This window comes from Oryctolagus cuniculus, chromosome 13 (genome assembly GCF_051225735.1).
Source record: "Oryctolagus cuniculus isolate XC-2025 breed Fujian yellow rabbit chromosome 13, ASM5122573v1, whole genome shotgun sequence".
Lineage (NCBI taxonomy): Eukaryota > Metazoa > Chordata > Mammalia > Lagomorpha > Leporidae > Oryctolagus > Oryctolagus cuniculus.
The window spans coordinates 61,920,176-61,942,546 of NC_142879.1; the positions used below are offsets into that span (position 1 = coordinate 61,920,176).

A 22,371-nucleotide genomic window follows, 5' to 3' on the forward strand; every position below is an offset into this window, starting at 1 on the left:
GAGTACCAGTCCTATCTTCCATCTGCTGGTTCACTCCCCAAATTCCCATAACAACCATGGCTAGTCTAGGCTAAAGCTAGGAGCAAGGAATTCTATCTGGGTCTCCCAAGTGGGAGGCAGGGCCCCAAGCTCTTATCCCATCACTTGCTACTTCCAGAAAGATGGATGGGAAGCAATCCTAGGCACCTCAGTATAGCATGTAGATGCCCCAAGCAGTGATTTAAATCACTGTGTCACAATGTCCAACCCAATCTTTGATTCAAGAATGAGCCTTACCCTATCTAAACCACTTTTGGGTAAAACATATAACTGCAAAGTCTTTCTGTGGTGATGTAGTGCCATTCTTAAAACTTATTTTTTAAATATTAAGCAATATTTCTGAATTTCAGTTTTTCTATATAAACAATGGATAAACTGAAATGAGATTAAATCTTAGCTAGTGAAAATTGAGTATGCAAAATCTTTAGCAAGGTCAAAAGTGCCTGCCTGCTCACTCCCTGAAAGCATCCAATCTTTTTTCTTTTAGTTGCAATAGTCTCTTTTCAATATTTTTAAAATTTATATTAGGTGAACAAATTTCATGTATTTCATATTACAAATTTAAGAGCACAGTAATACTTCCCACCCCTCCATCCCTCCCTTCCATACTCCCACCCTCTACCCTCCTTCCTTTCTTATTCATTCTTTTAATTTTTTTAAATTTTTTGACAGGCAGAGTGGACAGTGAGAGAGAGAGAGAGAGAGAAAGGTCTTCCTTTGCTGTTGGTTCACCCTCCAATGGCCGCCGTGGCTGGCACACTGCGGCTGGTGCACCGCGCTGATCTGATGGCAGGAGCCAGGTACTTATCCTGGTCTCCCATAGGGTGCAGGACCCAAGTACTCGGGCCATCCTCCACTGCACTCCCTGGCCACAGCAGAGAGCTGGCCTGGAAGAGGGGCAACCGGGACAGAATCCGGCACCCCGACCGGGACTAGAACCCGGTGTGCCGGCGCTGCAAGGCGGAGGATTAGCCTAGTGAGCCGCGGCGCCAGCCCATTCTTTTAATTTTTATGGCATACTTTCTTTTTTAGAAAATTTTTATTTAATAAATATAAATTTCAAATGTACAACTTTTGGATTATACCAGTTCTTTCCCCCATAACCACCCTCCCACCCACAAACCATCCCATCTCCTATTCCCTCTCCTATCCCATTCTTCAACAATGACATACTTTCAGTTTATTTTATAATCATAAGATTAATCCTCCACTAAGTAAAGAATGCAACAAATAATAATAAGAAACAAACACTGTTCCTCACCAGTGGAGACAAGGGATGTAAATAATAATTAATTCTCAAAATGTCAATTTTGCCCCTATACATTAAATCACGTTATCTATAAACTGATAATTTGACTTCTTCTTTTCCAATTTGTATTCCTTTGATTTTTTTTTCTCACCTAATGATTCTGGCTAAAACAACTCAGAGCATATTGAATACAAGTGGTGAGAGTGGGCGTCCTTGTTTGGTTCCAGATTTTAGTGGAAACACTTCCAGTTTTTCCTCATTCAATGTAATGCTGACTGTGGGTTTGTCATATATTGCCTTGATTGTGTTTATGTATGTTTCTTCTAAACCTAATTTTTAAAGGTCCTTACTGTGAAAGGATGCTGTGTCTTATAAATTGCTTTCTCTGCATCTATTGAGATAATCATATGGTTTTTGTTCTTCACTTTGTTGATGTGATATATCACATTTATTGATTTATATCCCTGGGATAAATCCCACTTGTTCATGGTGGATGATATTTTTGATGTGTTGTTGGATTTGATTTACTTGTATTTTGTTAAAGTTATTATATCTCGGTTCATTAGAGATTTTTTTCCCCAAAGAAATAATTTATTTAACGAGTACAAATTTCATCAGTACAACTTTAAGAATATAGTAATTCTTCCCATCATACCTGTCCTCCCATCCCCACTCCCACTCTACCTCCTCATCCCTCTACCATTCCCAGTCCCATTCTCTGTTAAAAAACTGTTCCTCAACAGTCAAGATAAGGGTTGTTCAAGATATTGCTTCTCAAAGTGACAATTTCACTTTTACAGATTTCCTTTTAGGTGCTCTAGTAGTTATCATAGATAAAGGAGAACATATGATATTTGTTCCTTTGGGACTGGTTTATTTCACTGTTTGATGTTTTCCAGATTCACACATTTTGTTGCAAATGACTGGATTTCATTTTTTTTTCTTTTGCTGCTGTGTAGTTTTCCACATACATATACCATAATGTCTTTATCCGGTCTTCAGTTGATGGGCATTTAGGCTGATTCCATGTATTAGTTATTGTGAATTGAACTACAATAAACATGGGGGTGTAGATAACTCCTTTATTTGCTGATTTCATTTCCATTGGGTAAACTCCCAGGAGTGTGATGGCTGGATCATATATTCAGATTTCTGAAGTATCTCCAAACTGATTTCCATACTGGCTTTACCAGTGGATTTGGGTACCCTTTTCCCCATATTCTTGCCAGAATTTGTTGTTTCTTGATTTCTGTAGGAAAGCCATTCAGCTGGGGTGAGGTGAAACCTCATTGTGGTTTTGATTTGCATTTCCCTGATGGCTAGCGATACTGAACATTTTTTCATATGTCTGTTGATCTTTTGGAATTTCTCATTTGAAAAGTATCTGTTTGAGTCCTTAGCCCATTTCTTAACTGAGTTCTTTGTTTTGTTGTTGTGGAGTTCCTTGGTCTCTTCATATATTCACGTTATTAATCCTTTATTTGTTGCATAGTTTGCAAATAATTTCTCTTATTCTGTTGGTTGTCTCTTAGCTTTACAGTTTTTTTTGCAGTACAGAAGCTTTTCAATTTGATGTAATCCCATCTGTTGAGTTTGGCTTTTATTGCCTGTGACTCTGGGGTCTTTCCCAAGAACTCATTGCCTGTGCTAAAGTCTGGCAGGGTTTCCCCAGTGTTCTCAGATAATTTGATGGTATCAGGTCATAAATTTAGATCTTTAATCCATTTTGAATAGATTTTTGTGTAAGGTGTAAGGTAGAGGTCCTGCTTCAGTTTTCCCAGCACCATTTCTTGAAGAGACTGTCTTTGCACCAAAGATTGATTTTAGTTGCTGTGTCAAAAATAAGCTGGTTGTAGATGCATGTATTGATTTCTAGAGTTTCTGTCTTTTCCACTGGTATATCCATCTGTTTTTAGCCAGTACCAGGCTATTTTGATTGTAACTGCCCCATAGTATGTCTTGAAATCTGGTATTGTGATGCTTCCAGCTTTTTTTTTTTTTTTTGTATAAGATTGCTTTAGCCATTCAAGGCCTCCTGTATTACCATATGAATTTCAGCATCATTTTTTCTAGATCTGAGAAGAATGTTTTTGATATTTTGATTGGTATCACACTGAATCTGTAAATTGCCTTTAGGAGAATGGACATTTTGATGATATTGATTCCTCCAATCCATGAACATGGAAAATTTTTCCATTTTTTTGTATCTTCTTCTATTTCTTTCTTTAGTTTTGTAATTCTCATTGCAGAGATCTGTGACATCCTTGGTTAAGTTTATTCCAAGATATTCGATTTTTCTGTAGCTATTGTGAATGAGATCAATCTTAGAAGTTCTTTTTGAGCCATGGCATTGTCTGTGTATACAAAGACTGTTGATTTTTGTGTATCGATTTTATATCCTGCTACTTTACCAAACTCTTCTATGAGTTCCAATAATCTCTTGGTGTATTGTCTTTAGGATCTCCTTTTTATAGAATCATGTCATCTGTAAATAGCAATAGTTTATTTCCTCATTCCCAATTTGAATTGTTTTGATTTCTTTTTCTTGCCTAATTGCTCTGGTTAAATTTTCCAGGAATATATTGAATAGAAATGGCAAGAGTGGGCATCCTTGTCTGTTTCCAGATCTCAGTGTGAATGCTTCCAACTTTTCCCAATTCAATAAGACACTGGCCATGGGTTTGTCATAAATTGCCTTGATTATGTTGAGGAATGTTCTTTCTATACCAGTTTGCTTAGAGTTTCCATCATGAAAGGGTGTTGTATTTTATCAAATACTTTCTCTGCGTCTATTAAGATAATTGTGTGGTTTTTCTTCTGCTGTTTGTTAATGTGATGCATCACACTGATTGCTTTGCAAATGTTGGATCACCCTTGCATACCATGGATAAATGCTAGTTGGTCTGGGTGAATGATCTTTCTGATGTGTTGTTTGATTCAATTGGCCAGAATTTTGTTGAGGATTTTTGCGTCTACATTCATCAGGGAAATTGATCTGTAGTTCTCTTTTCTCTGCTGCATCTTTTTCAGGTAATGCTGGTTTCATAGAAAGAATTTGAGAGCATTTCCTTTCAATTGTTTTGAGTAACTTGAGAAGAAATGGAGTTAGTTCTTTAAATATCTGGTAGAGGCCAGCGCCGCAGCTCACTAGGCTAATCCTCTGCCTGTGGCGCCGGCACCCTGGGTTCTGGTCCCGGTTGGGGCACCTGATTCTGTCTCGGTTGCTCCACTTCCAGTCCAGCTCTCTGATGTGGCCCGGGAAGGTGGTGGAGGATGACCCAGGTCCTTGGGCCCTGTGCCTGCATGAGAGACTGGGAGGAGTCACCTGGCTCCTGGCTTTAGATTGGCACAATGTGCTGGCTGTAGTGGCCATTTGGGGGGTGAACCAACAGAAGGAAGACCTTTCTCTCTGTCTCTCTCTCTCTCACTGTCTAACTCTGCCTGTCAAAAAAAATATCTGGTAGAATTCATCAGTGAAGCCATCAATGGTCCTGGGCTTTTCTTTGTTGGGAGGGTCTTTATTACTAATTCAGTCTTGTTAGTGGGTCTGTTTAGGTTTTCTATGTCTTCTTGGCTCAATTTAGGTAGGTTGTATGTGTCCAGGAATCTCCACTTCTTCTAGGTTTCCCAGTTTGTTGGTATAGAGCTCTTTGTAATAATTTCTGCTGATTCTTTTTATTTCTGTGGTGTCTGTTGTTACATTTCCTTTTTCATCTTTAATTTTATTGATTTGTGTCTTCTGTCTTCTTTTTTTGGTTAGTTGGGCCAATGGTGTTTCAATTTTTTTTTAAATTTTTCAAAAAACGAGCTCTTTTGCTATCTTGTATTTTTTTGGTTTCAATTTTGTTGACTTTTTCTCTAATTTTAATTGTCTCTTTTCTTCTACTAGTTTTGCGTTTGTTTTGCTGTTGTTTCTCTAGATCCTTGAGATGTACTGATAGCTCATTTATTTGTCATCTTTCCAATTTCTTAGTGTAGGCACCCATTGCTACAAACTTTCCTGTTAACACTGCTTTTGCTGTATTCCAAAAGTTTGATATGTTGTACTGTCATCTTAATTTGTTTCCAAAAATGTTTTATTTCTCTTTTGCTTCTTTTATGATGTGCTGTTCATTCTGGAGCATTATGTTTAGTCTCTATATGTTTGCATATGTTCTAGAGATTCCTGAATTGATGATTTATAGCTTCTTTGCATTGCAGTCCAAGAAGACACATGGTATGGTTTCAATTTTTTTTTTAATTTTCTGAAACTTGTTTTATGGCCTAGCATGTGGTCAATCCTAGAGAAAGTTCCATGCACTACTGAGAAGAATATTTGTTCTGCAACTGTAGGATGGAAAGTTCTGTAGATATCTGTTAGGTTCATTTGGTACATAGTGTTGATTAACTCTGCCATTTCCTTGTTGATTTTCTGTCTGGTTGATCTGTCCATTGCTGAAAGGGGGGTATTGAAACCCCCATTACTATTGTATTGGATTCTATGTCTACCTTTAGATCCCTTAACATTTCTTTAAAATAGCCAGATACCCTGCAATTAGGTGATATATGTTTACAATAGTCAAATCTTCCTGTTGAATTTATCCTTTAATTATTACATACTGTCCTTCTTTGTCTGTTTTTACAGTTTTGGTGTTACAGTCTATTTTGTCTGATATCAGCATGGCTACACCAACTCTTTTTTGGCTTCTGTTAGCATGAAGTATCTTTTTCCATTCTTTCACTTTCAGTGTGCATGCAGCTTTGTTGGTGATATGTGTTTTTGTAGGCAGCAAACAGATGGGTTTTGTTTTTAATCCATTCAGCCAGTCTGTTTCTTTTAACTGGTGAGTAAAGTTCATTTACATTCAAGGTGACAATAGATAACGACTTTGCCCTGCCATTTTTTCCATGATATTCCTATTTTTTACTTTGGATTTCATTTGAACTTTTACTGAGAGCTTTCCTTCCTTTACCCTCTTCCATAGTGATGACCATGTTTCTGTGTTTCTCTGTGCATCACATCTTTAAGCATCTTCTGCATGGCTGGATGGGTGCTGAGAAATTCTTTCAGATTCTGTTTCATGGAAGGTCTTTATTTTACCTTTGTTCATAAAGGAGAGCTTTGCAGGATATAGTATTCTGGGTTGACAGTTTTTTTTTTTTCTCTTAAGACTTAGAATCCATCTCACCATTCTGTCCTAGCCTGTAGGATTTCTGATGAGCAGTTTGCTGTGAGTCTAACTGGATATTCTTCAAAAGTAACCCAGTGTTTCTCTTGTGTATATTTTAGAATCTTTTCCTTTATGTTTTACTGTAGCGAGTTTGATTTCAATATATCATGGTGAAGATCTTTTCTGGTTGCCGCTCCCTTGCCCGCAAAGGAACGACACTGTTCGCAGCTTATTGGTCTTCAGCAGACTTTTAATGGGAAAATAACAGGGACAGAGAAAGAATGAAAGGAGGAGAGTGGACAGGAAAGCCCCCTCCTTCCTCAGCACATAGCTTATATACAAAATCTGGCCAATTGCAAGCGGGCTCAAGTCCATTCACAGAACACTCCAATCCGCTGTCTGTTCACGCAGTGTGCACGCATCCTCGGGCCAATCAGATGAGGTGTCACGCAGCAGGCAGGCTCACCGCGCGGTCCTCGGCGCCATCTTGTTGTTTACAACATTCTCAACTCCTCTGGAACGTCCCAACCGTGGGAAAGCATTGCCCTAACTGAAACTAGCAACATCCGCCTTGTGATAAAGACACAGCAACAGCTATCAGACCGACCTTGACGTGGGGGCTCCATGGCTGTGCATCCCATGGAGCCCCACATCTCCCCCTTCTTTATTATTTAAATGGCATGGAAACGTGCCTGTCTTAGGTACCCAATGGCGCGCTACCTGCTTACCCATCATGGAGGTAATAGGAAGCCTGTCCTACCCTCTGTCTTAGGTTGCTAGGAGCGCCCATCAGTGTTTGCCCGTCTTTGACTACCGCTCCATCATACTAAGCCATACTTCTTTATTGGGGTGAGATCGCAAGGTGGCCAGCATAGCCTGTTGGATTATCAAGTTGGTATTCTGCTGATGGAGTGCTAAGGCTCTGATCCATCTGGCTATGAAGGCAAGGCCCAGTAGTATCATGACACACAAGCAACCGATAGCGACCCATTCTTTAACTTGAGCCCTGTCTTAGGTAGGTACAGGATGTGGAGTGTCTTACCCGTTTTTGAGTACCATTTTAGCCCAACATTAGGTGAGAGATGAAACATACAGCCAAATATTAATTATTTTTGATTACAAAGGAGGTTTGGTACAAAGTTTTAAGTGATGAATGTCAGTCCATACAGACTGTAGCGAAGATAGCACAAATTGTAGAACACATGGAAAACATCCCATACAAAGTATGAAAATCAGTAACAATCCAGCCCGCATTAATAACCAACGAATCCATTGAAACCCTTCAAATGTTAGTGGGTTAGTAATAAACATATGTTGCATTTTACTCATAAGTTTATCAATAACAGACTCTATAAATGGCATTGTTAGTAATGTTAAAACAACATTCCCCTGGAACAGATTTACAGCTTATATGATCTTTTAACAGCAAATAATCGATAGCTGCTCGGTATAAGAGTTTCCTGAATGAACTTGATCCAATTCTTCAGCTATATTGGATAGCGCAGTAGCAGTAAGATTGATTGTTTTGGTCACCAAACGTGTAAGCCTTCGTAGTCCACAATTATTTCCATAAGCCAATCCAGGAACTCCCACTAGCTGCATAGCCATGGTGAAAGCAGGTCTCCAATTAAGATGACATCATCATCACAGTTCTCAGGTAATGAGCATCACTGTTGTGCCTTTGGAAATACAGATGTTAGCATTGGGGCCACACGGCCCAATGAGCAGTTGTGAAAATCATTAGGGGCTAACAATGTAAAAGCAAATTGGTTGCATAAAAATACCCATCCCTTAAGAGCCCATGTCCCACACCAGTACTGGATCAGGTCCATTCCATTGATTGGTGATAGGATCCTTTCATTTTACCATTGTTCTTACCCCAGCTGTTTGTGGATGCCACTGTTGAATAGCTGCAAGACGACCATCTTTATCCAATGTGAAAAAATTTAAAATGAATAAAGCACGTGAGAGCCATTTGTTAGGAGAATGGGCAAGAACCCTAAACTCCCCCTTTTGTTTATATCATTAAAATATTGTTTTAAAGTGTTATGTGTATGTAGAATATTGTCTTGACCCTGAGGATTATAAGGAATATCAGTAACATGAGATAGAAAGTTACACAAAAATTTCTAAAAGAGGCAGAAATATAAGCAGGTCCATTATCCGTTTTAATCTGCTTTGGAGTTCCTAGGGAAGCAAAAGCTTGTAAGCAACGGACAATAACATGTCTTGTAGCTTTACCTGTATGTAAGGAAGCAAAAATAAATTTAAAACAAGCATCAATAGACACATGTATATATGTTTGTTTACCAAATTCCATGAAGTGGGTGATATCCATTTGCCATAGTTGATTGGGGGAATAAATTACGAGGATTAATTCGAAAGTGAGGTACTGGTAACTGGATGGAGCAAGTAGAACAGAATTTTACAATTTGTCGAGCTTGTTCTTGAGTAATATTATGTTTTAAGTGTAACGTATGAGCATTTAAATGATGTAAAACATGATCTTTTGTTGCTGTAGCAATAGAATATATTTATAGAGCAGAATCTGCCAAATGATTACCCTCTACCAATGGTCCAGGAAGATTGGAATGTGCTCGAATATGACCTATAAAGAAAGGGCAGGTATGCTGTCGAATGACAGTGCAAATGCGAGAAAACAAAGGAGAAGCAGCTGAGGATCCAGGAAGGAATGAACAAGTGTCCAATTGAGGCACTGATAGGAACACATATTTGCTATTGGTGTATGTGTTAAGCGCTACATCCAAAGTAGACTGCAATGCAAGTGTAACAGCAGCTAATTTAACTAGCTGTAGAGATGAAAAAGAGGTGTTAATAACCATACGGTGACCATTACAAATTACAGAAGCTTGACCTCCTGTTAGGATATTGAATAAAGGTTTAAGGTCTCCTGTTGTGAGGTGGAGATGTACAGAAAGCAAATTAATATTCCCTAGAAGTTTTTGAAACTTATTTAAAGTCTGTAAAGAATCCAATTGTAAGGTGACTTTCTGTGGAAGTATTTTTCATGGGTACAATTGGAAGCCTAGATATTGATAAGGATATTGAAGTTGCATTTTCTCAGGGGCTATGATAAGACCAAAAGCAGATTTGCTCTCTTATTACTGTATCACCAAAAATTCCTCGGGTCCAGCTATCAAAATATCATTCATATAGTGTATAATACATAAATTGTTATACTTTTTGTAAATATTTTGAAGAGCAGCATCAATGAATTGTTGGCACAAAGTAGGGCTATTAGCCATTTTTTGAGGTAAGATCCTCCATTGGCATCTTTGTATAGGTTTTTTAAAATTTACTGATGGAACACTGAAAGCAAATCGGGGACAATCTTTTGGATGTAAAGGTATAGTATAAAAATAATCTTTTAAATCTATTATTGCAATGTAAGAGTCCTTTGGAATTGCAGTAGGCAATGGTAAACCTGGTTATAAAGCCCCCATAATTTCCACAGTAGCATTAACAGCCCTAAGGCCTGGAAGCAATCGCTATCTCCCAGATTTTTTTCTGATAACAAAAATAGGACTATTCCAAGGAGAATTAGAAGGAACTATATGTCCTGCTGTTAATTGTTCTTTCACCAATATCTGTGCAGCAGTTATCTTTTCCTGTAGTAAAGGCCACTGATCCACCCACACGGGATTATCTGATTTTTATTTTATTTAATTTTTTGCATGGGGCACAGGCTGACCAGTAGCCATCAAGGGAAACCCAAGCCTCTCTGGTCATGATTGACAGTAACAGTAACTGGAGATGTGATGCTTTGTTGTTGTTTCTCTAAACCCTTACCTGGCAAATGACCTTGTTGAAGTATGTTAATGGTAACAATCTTACTTGGACTATGTATAAAAGCCCCCATTTGAGTTAGAATATCACGTCTCCAGAGATTAACAAGTAACGCAGCCAAAATATAGGAGCGACAGGCTCCAGCATTACCTGCTTTATCCTCCCATTGTAGCAATTTGGAACTTTGTGTTAATCTTTGACTCCGACCAATACCTTGCAATTGAGTTATGGTAATTTTCTTTTTTTCCAATTTGTGGGCCAGCTTGCTGCTGAAATAACAGAGACATCAGCTCCAGTATCTAAAAGACCACTGAATAACTTTTTATTTAATTTTAAGAAAAATTTGGGTTGGCCCTTAGTTATGGGTTGTATTCAATAAGCATTAGAAGATCCAAAACCGTTATTTTCTCTTTTATTTAAAAAAGACCTACCAATTGAAGAGAAGGGGAACAGAATCAAGTGAGCAATGCATTGTCCTGGAGGTAAAGTTACATTATTGGCTTGAGTCATAATTTTTATCTCACCAGTAAAGTCAGTGTTTATAACTCCAGGAAAAACCTGTAACCCTTTCATAGTTATACTACTTCTGCCCAGTAGGAGACCAAAAATCCCAGTTGGCAAAGGACCAAAAATCCCAGTAGGGAGGCCTTGTGGGCCCATCTCAGGGGTCAATACTGTATAGGAGGTGGCACTGAGGTCCAGTCCTGCACTACCATCTGTGACTCCGTGGAGGAAATTGACGGATTTAGGGTGTTCTGTTGAGGAACAAATGTCATGGCCCCCAAAATTTGTTGGGATGGGGCCTGGGGCCAGCCCCGCTTTTAGTTTTCTGAACTTTATTTATTTAAGGAATTATCATTTTTATCAGTTTTGGAGTGACATTTATTGGTCCAATGCCTTTCCCTTTAGCACCAGGGGCAAATCCCAGGAGGAGGGGCTTTTTTGATGTTTGACTTTTGGACAATATTTGTACATGTCCCTGTTGCCCACATTGATAGCACCCTCATTTATCAGGCATAGTCCTCCTTGTTGATTTTTGTAATGACATACCAAGCAGAGTGGCAGGTCCTGAATGTTCTGTTTTTTAAATTAATTTATTTTGTTAATTTTTTATTAAGGGGACTGTTACAGAACACCTCAGCCACAATAGCCAATCGATTCATATTTGTGTTGTACTTATGCTTTGTAGAATTTACAGTACTGTGGGCATTACTAAGCAATCTTTACACAGCACCAGAAAAGGATCCATACTGAGAATCAAACATTATTAGTAATCATCACGAGCACGTTTAACGTTCAGCTTGACTGCGTGTTCCCCCGGGATGAAACAGCAGCAGCAGAGGCTTGCTCTGGCTTCCCCTTAAAGCCCCCAAGGACAAGGGTGGCTCATTGCCAAGATCTTAGGCAAGCAGTGCGTCCCATCCCGGATCTTGGCCAGAGAGCCGAGACACGAAGCATGCCCACCTGTTTATCAGAAAACATTCCTTTATCCCCTCCCCGGGAGCTGGCCAGGCTCCCAAGGAGCAGGAGAAGGTTATCTGGCAGACAAGTTACTTGTTTATCAGAGCCAAACAAAGACACAAGCCTCTCCATCCCAAAAATCTGTCCTTACATTTGGCCCTAGAGTTGCACCAAGGTATAGGCATAATTAACACATCATACAAATATAATACAAATTTTCTATACAAATATACATCCAGCAATCAAACACAATATTCAATATGTTTTAAGGATAAATTGAAACATATCTGAGGGAACTAGCCTCTTATTATCTGTAATTATTACATTTCTGCAGGTGTGTGGAATCTTAACTACTTGTGGCATATTTTGACTTACTTTTTTTTTTATTTTATTTTAAAGCAAACCAAATATAATCTGCTCAAGCATTCCTATCAATAATAGGGGTAGAGTTAGTACATAAAACAAAAACAAAATGGGTAGTCCGGACACTTTGTCACCACAATTTCTCATTGCACATAGTAATATTAACTTTATAACAGAGAACATTTACTTCAAATGAAATATTTAAATGCAAGGTGAGGGCTGTCCAGTGTACACTGATCTATATTTTTTACTCCCAGTGTTTCTTATTCACAACACCCTCTTCAGCAAACCAAGGACTAATTGTTTCAACAGCACTGATAAGCTGCTCTACAGTTTGTTTCTTTAACCCTACTCTCTACATCTGCAACAAAGTTTTTACAGCCTTTGTCACGGCTTGCTTTGTTTCTTTAAATGCACATTTAAGGTTTTTTTTTTTTTTTTTTTTTTTGAGGAAATCCCAATGTTGCTTATTCACGACTCCTTTTGCGAACCAAGGACTGACTATTTTTATAGCATTAATGAACCGTTCTATGGCTCGCCTTGTTTAACCCTATTCCCTGTATCTGTAATGGAGTCTTTATAGCTTTTTTTTTTTTTTTCCTAGGGGCCGATTTAGGGAGAGTCAATGGACGATACCGCAGCGGCAGTTCGTCCTCTAAGGACAAATTCGCTAGCCTAGTCAAACTGGGATATAAATGAGATGGCCCCCTCGAGCACAGGGGTGCACTCGATGGGGGATGGTCCTTCACTGAATTTTTCTCTGTCTCATCCGGTGGCTGGTCCCTACAGGGACCTTTGTCCGTCTGTTTCCTGTCCCACTGACTACCACAGTCACTAGACTGACTATCATGCCGAGACTCCTCCTGAACCTTCTCTAGGAGCTCGCATCCTTCATCAAGTAAAAGCCCTATGCTCTCAGTGGGGTCCTGAAGTGTCTGGTCAGTGAGTTGCCATAATCTAAGTATTTCTGCCGGCTCTCCGGCTGCTCTCAACTGTCCCCCTACTCTCCGCCACTGTTGCTCATCTAATTCTCCACCTTCCACAAACCATGGTGACGTCTTGGCAACAGCCCTAGTGAATGCACACACTGTGGCCGCCTTAACGGGCGTCCCCGCAGCTTTTAACAAGCAGCTCAACAGCATGTGCAACCTAGTGGTGGACGGAGAATAGTCCATTTGGAGGTAAAAAGGAAGTTTCCGAGTGTTGTCCATTTCGAGGTAAAAAGGAAGTTTCCGCCTATTTCCTGGCGTTTCTTAACACTTTGTACTCCCGCCTTTTAAGGGATTCCTTTACCCTTTTTACTGGAGCTTAATTTCCCCGTCTTTCCTCGAAGGAACCGTGGTTTCTATTCTTTCCCCAGCTGGATTTCCGTGCACTCGCACGCTTACCTTTTGTTCCTTACCTATTCCTGCATGTAGAAAGTGGTCCGGATCCAAGTCACGGCACCACTTGCCGCTCCCTTGCCCGCAAAGGAACGACACTGTTCGCAGCTTATTGGTCTTCAGCAGACTTTTAATGGGAAAATAACAGGGACAGAGAAAGAATGAAAGGAGGAGAGTGGACAGGAAAGCCCCCTCCTTCCTCAGCACATAGCTTATATACAAAATCTGGCCAATTGCAAGCAGGCTCAAGTCCATGCACGGAACACTCCAATCCGCTGTCTGTTCATGCAGTGTGCACGCATCCTCGGGCCAATCAGATGAGGTGTCACGCAGCAGGCAAGCTCACCGCGCGGTCCTCGGCGCCATCTTGTTGTTTACAACATTCTCAACTCCTCTGGAACGTCCCAACCGTGGGAAAGCATTGCCCTAACTGAAACTAGCAACATCCGCCTTGTGATAAAGACACAGCAACAGCTATCAGACCGACCTTGACGTGGGGGCTCCATGGCTGTGCATCCCATGGAGCCCCACATCTGGTCATGTGTGTTAGGAGTTTTGTGTGTTTCCTGTACTTGGATCCCCCTTTCTTTCTCTAGATAGGGGAAATTTTCTGTTATTATTTCACCAAAAAATCCTTCTAATCCTTTCTCTCTTTCCACGCCTTCAGGATAGTATCCTGTAGATTCCCAACAGTGTTTTAAAGTTTTCTAATGTCTTTTCCTTGTGTTTGATCTGACTGTATAATTTCCTGTGCTTCGTTTTCTAAGCTGGATATTCTTTCTTCTGTTTCACTGATTCCATTGTTAGGGCTCTTCACTATATGTTTATTTTTTCTATTGAATTCTTCATTTCCAATATTTAATTTTGATTTCCCTTTAAGATCTCAATTTTGTGGGAGAAATTTTCTTTCATGTCATTATGGATTTCATTAGTTCATGCATTTGCTTCTGATTCCTTCTAAGTAATCCTATGATCAATTTTTTGAATTCTACTTCTGGCATTGCTTCATTCTCATCATCTTCACAATCTAGTATTGAGGTATTATGTTCTTTTGGTGGTGTCATTTTGTCTTCCTTCATCTTGTTTCTTGGATTGGTGAGTTTATTATTCATCATTCATGGGGATGTTCATTGGTTTCTTTGATTTTTTGCTATGGCAGTTTTTATCTTTGGACTATGTCTAATTGGATTAGTAGAGTGTCTGCTTTCAGGGAATATTTAGAGGCATGTAGTGGATGAAAAACATGTCCAAGGTGACACTCTCAGGTTTGGTGTAGTTAATCTCCTTCTTTTTTATCAGAGGGGTGGTTTCCTCTGGACTGTTGGCATGGGCTCAGCTGAGCTCCTCTTCTCAAAGGAAACCAGTGCCTGGGCACTAGCCCTGGTGAGTATATTATTCATCCACTCTGCTACAAGGACCACACAAAGGATCTGTGCCTGTCTTTAGTATAAGCTCAGGTTCCCCAGCAATGTCTCTCACTAGGTAACCAGAGAGCCCTGATCATGTAGAGCCTCCCCCAGTGAATTCCCAATGTCACAGCCACACCCTGAGCCCTCCCACACAGCCTCAGTGTTTTCACAGTCCCAGCACACAAGCCTCCCACAGTCATGAGCACCCAGCCCCCTATCTATCCTCTCCACCAGACTCAGGAGTCTCCACAGGAGTTGCCGCTGCTGTTACATATGTCCAAAATGGTGTTTGCTCTCTTTCAGCTTGTTACAGGATGCCTTTGCAGGATGATTAGGGAGAGAGAAAACATTCCCCCGTTTGTTTTTTCTCCACTAGTTTGGCAGGTACACTATTCCCCACGGGGCTCCAAGCTGGATTATTTCAAGGCTTTTCCTGCAGTTTTTTTTTTTTTTGCGAGTGGCTTGAGCAACTGGGTCTTGAACTGGCGCCCATAAGATGTCAGCACTGCAGGCAGTGGCTTTTACCCCCTACACCACAGCACCAGCCCCATCATCTATGTTCGTGAGGTTTTTACATCTTCAAGAACATAGAAATACTATATAGTGGCATGCAATTACAAATGTCTCCTCAACTCCGTGTTCAGAGATGTCATAGCCATGGTATGAATCTTTATTCCATGGAAAGAAAACCTTACAAAACAATGGCCCATCACCCTCCTTGGCCATCCAGCTGAATATTGGACTTTTCCTGGCACACCACTGGCAAGGGTGATAATTAATAGTGCAAAGCAGAATGTGTTAAAGGCCACTTAAACATTTTAGTATTATAGACATGAGAGTTTTTAGAAAACGGTGTGATAAATAATGGTCCTCAGAAATAAGAACAGGAAGTTTTACAAAGGGGACTAAAAAATAAACTTGGCAGTGATTTCATGACCAAGAAAAGCTATAGACAGAACAATAAACACACTAAGTCTACCTGTTGATTACGTGGCTTATTTCTTCCTCATTAAAGATTAGCTTTATATTGGCATATTCAGTTGTGTATTTTCTTTTTTAAAATTAATATAAAGAGAACAGATTTCATGCATTTCATAGGTATAGTTCCAAAAGATAACCATACTTCCCTCCCTCCCTCCACCTGCACACTCCCTCCCTTTCTCTCAGTTTTTGCACACATTTTAAATCATATATTCACAGGCTTAATTCACCACTAACCATAATATTCAACAAGTAAAATGTAGGAAGACCACAGTTCCACGGGAGTATAAAGCAAGGGCTAAAAGCAACAATACAACATAAAATAGGAATCAAATTTGATATTAACAGGCCCTAAATTACAATTTTTTCCTTCAGAAACTCTGGTATTGTTTCTGACCTCTGTGCCTTATCTTATTAGCTCTTGAATGCTCTAACTTTCACGGTACCTACTCAATGACCTTTAACAATTTTCTGTCTCCAACACAGCACTTCTGTAGTCTGGCCCATGCATACACCTTTGCTTAATCCCTTTAACTGCCTAAACTTAGCTTCCTATAACACTAAACTCTTGCTGCTTTCTGGGTGAGTTCTAGGACTTCGTACACGTTTAGGGCCTGGAACAGTCCTCCTTCTTTCCCCTCCCCCACACTCTTACTTTAAGGATAACCTAGCTGATACCTACTCCAGGGAATTTTCTTTTTATTTATTTATTTATTGGTTGATTGATTGATTTTTAAAGATTTATTTATTTATTTGAAAGTCAGAGTTATACAGAGAGAGGAGGGGCAGAGAGAAAGAGAGAGAGAGAGAGAGAGAGAGAGAGAGAGAGGTCTTCCATCTGATGGTTCACTCCCCAGATGGCTGCAATGGCCAGAGCTGCACCTATCTGAAGCAGCTTTAACAGACCTCATATTCCAGTGAGACAGACAATAAATAATCAAATAATACATGATATAAATGACATAGGACTGAGGGATAGAGAGTGATGAGAGGCAATATTTTTGAGAGGCTTGGTCAGCAGACAATGCTTTGAGGAGGTAACATTTGAGCAGAGATATAAATAAGGTGAAGATAAATTATGCAAAGATCTAGAAGGTTGTTCAAGCAGCAGGTATAGGCTCCTGGTTAGGGAGGCTGTTTACATGGTACTATTTCCTAGGATAGAATTTAATTGAAGGGACAGAATTGTGTGGGAGCAAATGAATTCTTTTTCTTTTTTTTTTTTTTTTTTTTTGACAGGCAGAGTGGACAGTGAGAGAGAGAGACAGAGAGAGAAAGGTCTTCCTTTGCCGCTGGTTCACCCTCCAATGGCCGCCGCTGCAGCCGGCGCACCGCGCTGATCCTGGCAGGAGCCAGGAGCCAGGTGCTTTTCCTGGTCTCCCATGGGGTGCAGGGCCCAAGCACCTGGGCCATCCTCCACTGCACTCCCTGGCCATAGCAGAGAGCTGGCCTGGAAGAGGGGCAACCGGGACAGAATCCGGCGCCCCGACCGGGACTAGAACCCGGTGTGCCGGCGCCGCAAGGTGGAGGATTAGCCTATTGAGCCACGGCGCCGGCTGGGAGCAAATGAATTCTAAAGTCCTTTCTATCACTAGTGTATCAGACACGTGGTCTTGGGCATGAAACAAGTTATTTGAACCTCAATAACATTATTTGTGAATGAAAACAGTACTACCTTTCTTACCTCGTGGGAAATTTGTACCTCCAATTAGCTAAGATGGGTGAAAGTGCTTTGAAAATTCTAAAAGGTAACAATTCAAAGTGTCATTATGTACTTACTGTTGTTTCAGTTGTTTTCTGGAGGGCAAATTTTTGAAGAGGGCTTTGACATTCACCTGCTGTCAAAATCCATCATAATATTTCTTTGGGAACAAGTTGTGGATGTGCCAATATTCCTTTTTCCAAGCTTAAGGATCTGATTGGCAATCAAGTTGTGAATGTTTGTGTTAGGCTTGAAACAAGGAATATTAATCTTTTTTAAAATCTCACTCAGATGGGATGCCTCTTTTTGAGAAAATCTGCTGGTTCAAATAGAATAACTCTAGGCAAATTGCAAACATTTTTTTAGATGGAGAAACTCAAGAGCAGAGTTGAGTTGTCACAGTCTCCGCAACTTATTTTATTCCTTCTGTTCTTGTACTCCGTTACACACACACACACACACACAGAGAAGCAATCATTATGTTGGGTTTGATGCAGTTTTTATGTGTTTCCTTCAAAATTTATGTTTGAATGTATTTTCAGTTTGTTATGATACTGTAGATGTTTTACATTTCTGTTCTCCATAGTGTTCCCATAGATTTGGTACTTATAGCTGTAAACATTTAGTTTATCTAGATTCTAGAATGTTTAATTTTCTAGATGGTCTAATTTTCCACCTAACACTTGTGCTATGGTCTTTGCTTTAAAAAGCATCTATTTTGTAACAGTCAGGTGTTTGTCTTTGAGCCCAATTCTGGGGCTTCTTAGTAGTTGTTCATCTTTTGGAGCTTAGTTGGTGAGAAGGAGTTACAAACTTGTGATAAAAATACTCATTCAATCTCAGCAAGCAATGATCTTGTTCTGTTCAGTCAGATTCCAGCTGAGCATTAAAATTACTTCCTCACTTGGGCCACTCTCCTTCTAAATGTGGAAGCTAAAGAGTTTCCTCAAATGATTTGGTATAGTCCTGTTTTCAGAAAGCTATTGCCACTGCAATAGCTTCCATGAGTCATCTCATGGAAGGAAGATTGGGCCACTTCATTCCCAGATTCAACATATTCCTATTTCCTCAATTCCCTATAATGAGTCTTATGTTGAGCAAGATGAAACTGCATTTATACAAATACATAATTGGCCAGCTGTTAAAGTGGGAGCCAGCACAAGCTTCCAAAACAGCAGAAAAAAATCCTTTCAAAAAATTTCCATTTCAGAAGTGTTATAGTTTTGTATCGAAATTTCATAAATGGAGTTTTGTACCAGAAAGAAAATGAACACCTGCAATTAATTATACCATGTAGAGCATACTGGCATGTTGCAAGACACAAGTTGAACCTTTAACCCTCTGAGTATTTGACAGCTTCCAAGAGATAAGCAACTAACTACTTGGCATTGCTTCTCATTAGTTACCCAGCTTGGCGGCAGATTATTATACTGAAAGAGTACAATGTCCATGTGCTTCTGTGTAGTCATACAGAAATGGTTTCTGTCCTAGCACTCACTAGCTCTATAATTATTGAATAGGACCACCAGCTCTCTTAGTCTGTTTTCCCATTTTTTATAATGGGACAAATATATCTACCACATAGCCTTAGAAAAATTACTTAAGTTAATTCATGAAATGTTCCTAACTTAATGCTTGGCAGATAGTTCTTGGTCAATAAATGTTAGTTCTATTTTTTGTTCCCCCAAGAAATAAATGGAAGAGCATATAAAAAAGATAGAAAAAAATTTTACTGCTGAGAAGAGGTGAGACTTTTATAAACTTACACTGCTCTAAGCTCGTTGTTCCTCTTTTTTTTTTCTAGGTTTATTTATTTAAAAGGCAGAGCAACAGAGACAGATTGACACACACACACATACACAGATCTTCCATGGGCTGATCCACTTCTCAAATGGCTGCAAGATTCAGGAGGTCTGAGCCAGTTTGAAGACAAGAGCCCAGAATTCCAACCAGGTCTTGCATGTGGTTGGCAGGGGCCCAAGTACTTGGGCCATCTTCTGCTGCCTTCCTTGGATCACATTAGCAGGAAACTAGATCTAAAGCACATCAGCTAGGACTAGAATGGGCACTCCAATATGGGCTGCTGGTGGTGTAAGCAGCAACCCAATCTGCCGTACCATATTGCCTATTCCTGCATGTTGAACAGGGATTTGCAACCCATGGTCCACGGGCTAAATGCAAAGATCACAAGTGTGGGGAGCAACTGAGACTAGACTAAGTTACTGGAATTAAGACTTATTCTATGCATCTGCTCTCCCACAATATGGCGCTGGGGAGGAGTAAAACTTCTACACAGCTGCCTCATCAGTTTGATAAGCTGCAGGAGCTGATCCTGCTCCTGATTGGAGGAGAGCAGTGTGCTCAGCGTGTGGGCAGCAGAGTTGGGATTGGTGGAAGAGGACTATAAAGGAGGAGAGAAACAACATGCACCAGGAACATCTGGGGGAACATCTGAAGGAACACCCGAGCAGCCCCCGAGAGAGCCGGCCGGCGGTGTGCCGCTCCTCCGCGGAAGCGGGGATAGTGACGGGGGGTGCCGCCCCTCCACGGAGGACCAGCAGCAAACCCGGGAAGGACCAGCAGCAAACCCGGGAAGGGCCGAGCAGACAAAAGAACAGTGCAGGGTCCAGTGTCATTCCTCCGCGAATTGGGGAGCGACACACAAGGCTTTATAATGTCAGCAAACTAAGAATGATTTTTACATTTTAATAGTTGAAAAAAATTTGATACTTCATGAACCATGAAAACGACATTAACCTAAAATTTCATTGTTCATAAATACAGTTGCATGGGAACACAGCCACTTACTCATTTGTGTCATCAATGATTGTTTCTATGTTCTAGTTGACAGAGTGGATGCTTTTCAACTTAGGATGTAGTTTCATCCCAATAAACATATTTTAAGGGGCCAGTGTTTTAGTGTAATATGTGGAGTTGCCACCTGCGACACAGCCATCCAATATGTGTACCAGTTCATGTCTCAGCTGCTCTACTTCCAATCTAGCTCCCTATTAGTGATCTGAGAAAAGCAACATGTAAAACCAGCTGTTTGGGTCTCTGCCACCCAAGTGGGAGACCTGGATGAATATCCTGGCTAAGAGTTTCCACATGGCTCAGCCTTGGCCATTGTGGTCATCTGGGGAATGAACCAGTGAATGAAAAGCTCTATGTGTATGTGTGTCTTTCCCCCTCCCTATGTAACTCTGACTTTCAAAATAAATAAATAAACCTTTTTTAAAAACCCACTTTAAATTGAAAATGCCATAAGTAGAAAATATGCTATATAACATCATAACTTAGCCCATCCCACCTTATACATGCTCAGAACATTTACATTAGCCTATATTTGGACAAAATCATTTAACACAAAGTGTACTTTATAATAAAGTGTTAAATATCTCAAGTACACATAAAAATGGGTATTTTGTAGACAGGACAGGATACCAAAACACAAAATCAAAAAACTGTAGAGTTATAACTTGTTTCCCCTCCTTGTGACTGTGTGGCCAACTAGGAATTACAGCTGCTTCCACTGACCATCATTTCAGGAGATGTCCTAACACACATCACTAGCTTAGAAAAGATCAAAGATCCAGATTTGAAGTGCAGTTTCTACTGAATGTATGCATATTGCTTCACATAACAAAAACATCCTAAGACAAGCCATCATAAATTGGGAACTATCTGTAGTTGGCAAAAATTCTAAAATATTCATTATGTCCTTTTATTGAAAAAGTTTACCAACCCCTGATTTGGAATTTTTTATTGTATGCTCTCTTGATCCTGGGAATGGGCACAATATGGATGAACAAGAGGCAATAATCCAGAGTGGGAGCCACTTTTACAAAATGCCTTCACCTGAGGCCCTCCCAAATTTTTTACTTCTAACATAATTGCCTTTAATTTCTTATCTCCTGTCCTTCTTTTTTCCAATTAATTGCACCATCTTTGGGAGAAAAGATAGGATGCTGCTTGCTCCATGACCCTACTTTAGCAAGCACACAACTGGCCTGGAATGCCTCCCTGTTTAAGCTGAGACATTAGAAGTTTATTGCAGTAATTCTGGTGAGAGGATGGAGGGTTGAACCAAGATATTTTAGTAGAGTAGGGATAAAATGGCCAGATTTCAGATATATTTTAGAGGAAAAATTAATGGGACATGATAGCCATTTCATGTGGGTGATGAGGGAGGGAGAACAGTCTAAATGGGTTCCTGGCATCATGTTCTACCAAATGGACTTGTTTAGCTGCCCATATCCTTTCTGGATTAAGAACTGATACAGCTCTGCCCATCCTCTGCATCAGTAAAACCACAAACCCAAGGTGGAGGATTAAGATTTCATTTTACACTGCAACATATATAAAATACTATGCAAATGATTCTGTGGGGCAGGGAGGACTTAAACATGACTTACATTATTTTCTGTGTGCAAATAGATTTACAACTGATTTAGAAATGAACTTATTGAATATAGTCTATTTATAAATTAGGGTTTCAAAGAAAAATATCTACTTCTCACACCTAATTTGTGTTTTCCAGGCCTGTCAGAGAGTTTGCCATGCCAAGAGGAGCCAACACATTTTGCTACTGTTCCAAAGCAAATGTGATTGTTACTGGAGGTAAGGACAGATCAGGATACAGATAGATTCTTTTCATTAAGAGAGTACTTTCCTAGATTTTTTTCTGGGAATAACATTTTAGGAAATTAAAAAGCCCTTTTTGGCTTCTGAATTTGATGGTAAAGTTATAAAAGCCCAAGAATATGTGAAACAATTTGCTCTATATTTTACTATAATTTGTTTTATTGTTTTGTGTTTTGGCCATAGA

General features: G+C 39.9%; 1 protein-coding gene across 1 annotated transcript in view; it reads left to right on the top strand.

Annotated features, from left to right (window-relative positions):
- The window catches only part of LOC100345702 (WD repeat-containing protein 64), a 161,644-nt gene that overhangs the window by 42,309 nt on the left and 96,964 nt on the right, over nucleotides 1-22,371 (top strand). The window contains exon 9 of the mRNA XM_008268195.5: nucleotides 22,084-22,163. Within this exon, the coding sequence (XP_008266417.4) occupies nucleotides 22,084-22,163 (80 nt within the window). The remainder of the gene's footprint in view (nucleotides 1-22,083; nucleotides 22,164-22,371) is intronic.